The sequence below is a fragment of the Pyrgilauda ruficollis genome, unplaced genomic scaffold (genome assembly GCF_017590135.1).
Source record: "Pyrgilauda ruficollis isolate IOZ18807 unplaced genomic scaffold, ASM1759013v1 scaffold57, whole genome shotgun sequence".
NCBI lineage: Eukaryota > Metazoa > Chordata > Aves > Passeriformes > Passeridae > Pyrgilauda > Pyrgilauda ruficollis.
In genome coordinates, this window is record NW_024527377.1 from 65,275 (window position 1) to 72,650 (window position 7,376).

General features: G+C 45.2%; 2 protein-coding genes across 4 annotated transcripts in view; one reads left to right on the top strand and one right to left on the bottom strand.

Moving 5' to 3' along the window:
- KIF3A (kinesin family member 3A) overlaps window positions 1-4,275 on the top strand; it is a 19,039-nt gene extending 14,764 nt beyond the window's left edge. For all 3 annotated transcript variants that reach the window (XM_041481898.1, XM_041481899.1, XM_041481900.1), the window contains 4 exons: window positions 76-129; window positions 278-346; window positions 554-678; window positions 1,199-4,275. In XM_041481898.1, coding sequence (XP_041337832.1) covers window positions 76-129; window positions 278-346; window positions 554-678; window positions 1,199-1,247 — 297 coding nt within the window. In that variant the 3' untranslated portion in view covers window positions 1,248-4,275. The remainder of the gene's footprint in view (window positions 1-75; window positions 130-277; window positions 347-553; window positions 679-1,198) is intronic.
- Window positions 4,276-5,057: 782 nt separating this feature from the next.
- Window positions 5,058-7,134, bottom strand: LOC121361464 (interleukin-4-like). The gene is made up of 4 exons (XM_041482208.1): window positions 6,991-7,134; window positions 6,728-6,775; window positions 5,297-5,428; window positions 5,058-5,156 (listed from the first exon to the last, which is right to left on the bottom strand). The coding sequence occupies exons 1-4, from the start codon at window positions 7,132-7,134 to the stop codon at window positions 5,058-5,060; spliced, it is 423 nt and encodes a 140-aa protein (XP_041338142.1).
- Between the last annotated feature and the right edge of the window lie 242 nt (window positions 7,135-7,376).

Below are 7,376 nucleotides of genomic sequence, written 5' to 3' on the forward strand. Positions count from 1 at the left end.
GATTTATGTTCTGGAAAGTGCACCTGGAGGGTAGATTGTGCAAGTCTAACGCTTACTGTCCTGACTCCTTTGTAGGAAATGATTGAGAACTACGTTCACTGGAACGAAGACATAGGAGAGTGGCAGCTGGTAAGAATGGCTGCCTGGCTTGTGTACAAGCTAATGTTAGTATGAGCTTCTGAGGGGCTTAATTGAGCCCAGGAAGAAACTGGTGAAGCTGTAGTCAGTTTGCTATGCGCAGTAGACTTTACTAACAAACTTTTTTTTCTGCTTATAGAAATGTGTTGCATATACTGGAAACAATATGAGGAAACAGACGCCTGTCCTGGATAAAAAAGAGAAAGATGTGAGTGACTGTTGAATTGATGTATTGAACTGTACAGGCCCAAGTCCTGCCTTAGATTGCCACTCTGTATTTAGTGCCAAACTGTCCAATCTCAATTTTCTTTTCTTTTGAAGATACGAGTCTTTGAGTATCATGAAAGCACCATTGATGAGTGTATAAAATTATTCTCATGACTTTGTCTTATGAGACTTTCTGGTGTTTTTCTAGCCCTTTGAAGTGGACCTTTCCCATGTTTACTTAGCCTACACTGAAGAAAGTTTGAGGCAATCTCTGATGAAGCTGGAGAGGCCGAGGACTTCAAAAGGAAGATCCAGGCCCAAGACGGGTAGAAGGTGAAGAACTCTGGGGTATTTATGTGCAATGAGGGATTTACCCAAGGGAAGGCTGAAGTTTGTATATGCAAACTTACTACAAGTCTTCAAACATTTGCTTAATGAGAAGACAAAGGACAAAATTTTTGCATGGTATAGTTCAGTGTTGCCAGGTGTGACAGAACCAAGTCTCTTTACTGCACTAGATCTTGTTCAGAAAGACTTGTCTAGGGATTTTCTGGTGTTCTTTTGCTGCATTCTCCTCTTCCAGCTCCTTGCTTTATTTTGCTGCATTTGGTGGTGCAGTTTAACCCAATCTGGCACATTGGTAGTGCAAACACTGGTACCAGTGGAGAGGAGAGGGCTGTTGGGGGAGATTTCAGCATATGCTTTCTTGTGCTTTTTGTTTGGTTGGTTTTGCTTATGGAGAAGTCCTGTCATGTAGTTTTGACTTAAATGTGGCTGGTCCCTGTCTTTTCTAGACAGCATAATGATGTCTGTGTGGTGTTGTTTTTCCCTTTCCTTTCTGCTCTCCAAACAGAAAACGTTCGGCCAAGCCAGGAGCTGTCATTGATTCCCTGCTGCAGTAGTGTCACCTGGTCAGAATTCCTGTAAAAATCAGTGAGTGTATAAGGTTTGGCCAGAATATGGAATTCAAGAGATGGCACAGTTTGACATGGCTATAATTTTTTTATTTTAAAAAATGTATTTTTCCTTAGTTGCCTGTATATTGTATGTTATATTAACATAATATTAAACCAGTATGTATGATTGATGGTTGTGAAATTCCATGTATTAAATGTGTTGTGCAGGGAAACTTGTTGGTAATCCTTGTTGAAATGTATGGAAAATAGGGTTCTAGATATGTGTTTAAGTGCTAGATGTGTTAGTTCAAAACAGTTAATGAAATCCTGAAATTAAGGCTGGTAAATCTGACTTATGCCCTGCTTTGCACATAACTGGCAGCTTTCACTGTTGTCCTCTGTTGCACTGATCTGTGTTTGAATGTAGTTGCTGCAAACCTTTAAGAGCATCAAATCTTTTTATTTAATATTCCTCACTGTGGCTGTTAACACACTGTGTTATGTGTTGAATACGCAGTCCTTTTCCCTTTTTGCTGTCTTGCTGTACAGAGAAAGTAGCTGGGTAGGAAAACATGAACCACAAAAGTCTTGAGATTTCTGAAAAGGGACCATGGGTGTCTAATAGTTTTATTTTTATCAGTTTGTTTGTGATCTGCTGGCACTGTGGAGAATGAGACCTTGGAAAATAAGGCAGAAGAGAGCTTTTTTCCTTCTTTTAAGATTGTGTTACTTTGGCAGCTTTTTATGCTTCAGGGCTGGTATTTTTGTGTGAGTAGTTCTGTAATCCGAACAGCCGAGATGCTTTAAGGAGGATGCTGTAACACCAGGACTTGGTGTCAGCCATGGGGCTGTGAGCACTGTGGCTCTATTTCCTCATCCCTGGCTACAAGGCACTGGGCCACTGCTCTACACTGAGGATAAATTTGACTCTCCTTTAGTAAAACAGAAGGAATTGTCCCATTTTCCCAGAACAATATCCCGTGACATAGCTGATGCTGTGTTCCTGTGTATACTGTGTGCATCTCTGGCTATGCTCTAAAAGGAAGAAACTTTTGGTCTCTGATAATAACCATTTATTTGTGATGGCTGCTCTTTTTATTTGATATTTATGCTGCTAATAGACACATATCACTTTAATATGTTACTTTTGTGTCACAGAGAAAATGCATCTCCTTCGGACTGTGTGTGTTCTGTAACTCATCACATCAGCTGTGGGTGTCCCAGCAGCTCCTGTGCAGGGTGGAGGGATGAGCTGTAACCTCATCTTAGAGTTTGCTGGAGGATTAAAAGCTGTGATTACTCACAGGGGAGGTGGAGTCCTTCAGTGTGACAGAAAACAAGACAGCTCCTCAGGTGTCTTGAGTCCTTGCTAGTAGCCATATCTGCTTTTACCAGAATGTTCCTGTGAATTACTTAAAGACATAAATTCCCTTTCTTTCTGTCATTATGGTTATCTGGAGGGACCTTGGGGTCTGTGACAGGATCTGTAATAGTTAAAACTGGTCTTGTAAGGACATATTTTGCTCGGAAGGATATATTCAGTGCTGTTCTAAACAAGCTGTAAGCTTTTTCCTGGTGTTTTTAATGGCTTTTTTTCAGGATCATGACCTGGAAGAACACGCTGCCCTCTCTACTGGGGGGAGTGTCACCTGAATTCATACAACATACAGATACAAACACTGGCATTTGTTTTACTCAGCCTAGCATTTAGGGGTAAATACTCAAACTTTCTTGATTGAAGCTGTAGTTGGTTTTGCTTGTGAAGAGCTGACCTTATCTTAAATGTGCTTGAATAGAGTTGGATTATCTCTTATCACATACATACTTCTCATCAAAATATCCAGACTGAAAATGGCTTAAATGCTGCTTAAAGTCTTCCAGTTCTGAGTCCAAGCAGATAGATGCATAGCTGTGGCCTGTACTAGTTCTCAGAACCAGAGATAACTTCTCTTCCCTTTTTGTGTGCTAACATTTATTGAATGATCTGGTTTTGCAGGAGTTAAACCAGAACTGTGCTTTCAGAAAGACCATTGAAAGTCCTTTTACCTGACAGGTATCAGTCACTCACTCCAAGATACTGCTGTGAACCAGGGTACTCCATTTAAAATACTGAAATATTTAAAATGCTTCAAATGTAAAGGCATGTGATTTACAATTAACATAACAGTCCTGCAGCTGAAAACTTTAGTACTCTGCATGTTTAAGTGAGCCTTGGAGCAGGGGTAAATAGTAAGTAATTACTTGCACACATTTAATTGGCAAATTGGAAAAACTGGTTATCTCCTGTTACAGAGGCTTGGAGGACAAATTATTTGCTCTGTAAGAGGATTTTAAATAAAGTGAAACACTCTCCTGGTCATGTGCCCTGTCAGCTGAGCTCACCTGTTAAGTGATGTATTTTGTTGAAGTTCTGGGAAGTTTCTTGTAAAACCAGGGAATTTGGCTTGTGGATTTACCACATGGGCCCTCTCTATAGCCCTGCCTATCTGTGAATGTTTAATGGGCCCATAATGTCCTTATTAAAACACAAGATTTGATTTATATGGACTTTTAAGAGCTTAATACAGCCTTTCTTGTTGTGGGTCAGTATGTGCTCTGTGGTAGTTACCAAAACTCATCTTACATGACATACACTGTGTGTGCTCATCTTTGCATTTGCTAACAGAAGATTCTCCTCATTTTAGAACATTGACCTTAACAATGAGATTTTTGCTTAATGTTGTATAAATGAATTATTTAATATTTAACTTGTTCCTAATCCTTTAAGAGGAAGGGAAGTGGTCCTTAGTGCCTTCTACTGACTACAATGTGTGCACATGTCCAGCTTTCACCTTTCTCCACAGTTCTGCTTAGCCAGGCCTGCATAGAGGGAAAAACTGCTTGTCTGTATAATTTGTCATTCTGTTTGGTTTTTTTAACTCTGTTTATTTCTGACTATATCTTGTTTTGTTAAAGTTAATTCATTATACTGTATATATCAATATTGTGTCCCTGGAGCATGTTCATACCATGAAATAAAAACCTTGATTCCTAATTCCACCTTGTGTGCATGTTCTCCATATAACATTATACATAGCATATCTTTTTAACTCAGTTGTGTCAGGACTGGGTGAGGAAGGGCGGGTGAGGTGCCTCTGTAGCTCTGAGCTGCACAGCATGCTGGGGAAATGTTTGGGATGTGTTGAAGCCTTGTTGCCCAGCCCCAGGGCCACGGGCAGCAGGACCTTGTGGAAGATGGTGTGACTTTACCTGCAGCAGTTGGGTGTTCAGCTCTGTTTGCTGCATGAGCTGTGCTGCTTGGCAGTGCCTGTGGCCCCCCAGCTCAGCCCCAGGGACCAGGTTTTCCATGGTCTGCAGGTCCCCAGCGTCCTGTGACTCAGCTGGTGCTGAACCAAGCCCTGCACAGTCCCAGCCTCTCCTGGGCCACAAAGGGCTGTGCCATGTGCAGAGACACCAAAGAGGCTGTGAGTGAAGTGACCTGCTGCTCCCTTTGCAGCTCCAGCGCGTTCTTTTGAGTTCCCAGCTTTCAGGAGCGTGCCCCATTGTGGCCTGGCTTCTCCTCTCTTGGGCTTTTCTTTCTGTTCAGACCTGTGTTCTTCATGTTAGCATGAGCTTAATGCCATAGCAGGACAAATTGTTTGGCACTTCCTAGCCACACTACCGTTGTTCCATCAACTTGGAACTCTCATAACTGTTGCCTTGTGTAATGTCCTATGCAATGCCAGCACATCTAGTCCAAAAATACATTTATTTAAAGAATTATTAAACATAATCTTTGAAAAATAGGGTCATAGTTTAAAAAAACAAAGTGTTTTTTCACTTCTGATTCTTATACTCTTCTTGGAGGACGTGGTGTAATTCCTTGAGGAAATTCTTCAGTGAGGTGGTGCTCCCTGCTGCCACAGGACATGGCTTCTGGAATGGGAAACAGGGGCTGTTAAAAAGCATGCTGGGGTGAGATTGGCTTCTGCAGCTTGGGTTGGGAGTGTAAAAAAAAAAACGGTGACCAAGGGAGAAGCCTGAGGGCTGTGGGCAGTGCAAGAGCTGTGCCTCACCTTGTGCCTTGCTCTGCTCCCCCAGGCCAGGCTGAGCAAGTTGTCGTAAATGCCCCCGAAGTACCCGTGGCAGCTCTCGCCCTCCCGAGCAATTGTGGCAGCTTTGCATAAGATCTCTGTCTTGTTGCCTCTCTGGGAAAAGACACATGGCTCTTTTAAAAACTTTTGTGTAGTCATGGCTTATTAGCAGCAGATTAAAACACTACAAATAATAAATTTCTATCCTAAAGGATAGGTGAAAATTGTGGTTTGAGATGCCAAAGCCTCCCTGAAGCTTCCCAGCTCCATCTGTGCACACCTGGCACTGGTCCCATCCCTTTACTGGTGAGGAGGAAACAACCCCTGGCAGAAGCTGTGGCAGTGAGGCACAGCAGCGAGCACCCCTGTGCTGGAGCATCGTGCTCCTGCTGCAGGTGTGGATGTGGGAACCTGTGAAGCTGCTCCCTGCAAGTTCCCTACAAGTGAAGCTGGTTTGAGCAGACAGGGAGGCTACAGGAATAACAAAAGCACCTGAGAAGAGTTTGCCTTCATTAGGGGCTTTGAGAAGTCCTATAGCAGAGACACGTGGAAGATGAGCAGTGCTGGTGTCAATAAAATAACGATTTGACTTTCTTCCCCGGGGGATGCTCCCAGTGCTGCCTGCTCTGTCCCAGCTTTCACGGTGTCTTAAACAAGTGCCCAGTCCGTCCCTGTGAGCATGGGCAGCGGTGAGTGTGGGGCTGTGCAGCATCTCAGGCATCTCCTCTCACTAGCAGGGCTGCTGCCTGTGGCAGGAGGGGTGTGGGGGTCCCCTGAGGGGGGCTGAGCCCCAGCCCCCCTGCGAAAGCCTCTGTACCCCTCGGGTGCCACCAGGCGTGGCATGAGGTGAGGGCATGGGCTTTCTGTGAAAACAGGAACTCAGGGGCTGGGGAGCGTGGCTTAGGCAGCAGTTTTCAGAGCAGAAAGAGGCCTTATTATCTGCCATTAAATCTGTGCTGACTGCAGAGCCTTCCCCAGATAAGGGGTAAAGAGGGATACCCAGCTCTCAGGATGCTGTGCAATAGGTGTGTGTGGGTGTCTGAGCTGGTGCCAGCTCTCCAGGGCAAAGGGGGGTGTTCCTCTCTCTGAAAAGCTGAAACCTCTGTTTGCTGCCCAAGCACAGGTGCCCATCCCTGCCCTTCCTCTGGGCTCTCCCTGTCCCCAGGGTGGCCAGAAGCCACCAATGCTGCTTTGGCTGGAGGTGGAGATGGCTGTGGGAAGGTGAGGGCACCTGTGCAGGGCACTGGGCAGCTGGGCAGCCCAGTGTTTGTGCTGGGGGCTCACAGTGGGCTCCTGCTCCTCCACAGCACCACAGCAGGACGGGCAGGATCCCAGGCTTCCCACCTGCCTCCCACCTCCCTGTGCTCTCCTCCCACCACCAATCAGGGCTATATGGTTGGGTTTTTTCCTTACCTTATGATCTGCAAAAATATTTATCACATTCATCTTGTAACAGGAAACCTTTATGAAGACACAAGAGAGAGGAGCAATCAGGCTCCAGACAGCACAGATCCATCCTGAGGTGCGCACACAGACACACATCCCTCCGCCCCCAGGCCCCAGGAGCATTGTGAACCCTGTGCTCATCACCTTCCTCTGGCTCAGCATCGCTCCCTCCGAGCCTGGTGAAACAATCTGTTCCTCCCATCAGTGAGTAAAGCACCAACCAGCCCTACCTCCTTCTGCTGGAGCCAGTCCAGCAGCTCCATGGTCTCCTCCAGCATCTTGGTCCGCAGTGTGTGTGACCATGGAAGCACCACGTCACCCAGGCAGGCTGACAGCGCCAGGAGGGTGAGCAGGACCTGGACCAGGATACTCATGGCCTGCTTGGGCTGGACCCCTTCAGCTCTTAGTCTCTGGATTGTTTGGTGACCTGTAACTGTGTGCGCTTTTCTGGAGGAAGCACCTCAATTTATTACTGTAAAATTGCTGAACCAGAAGGAAAATCTTGTTTTTCCCTTATAGGCACTTTCCAAAGTTGCTCCCGATTAGGAGAGCAACTGCTCTTTTTTTGTGCAAGTCAAAATTTTCTTCTGATCTTGCATTATGAAATTTCCACTGT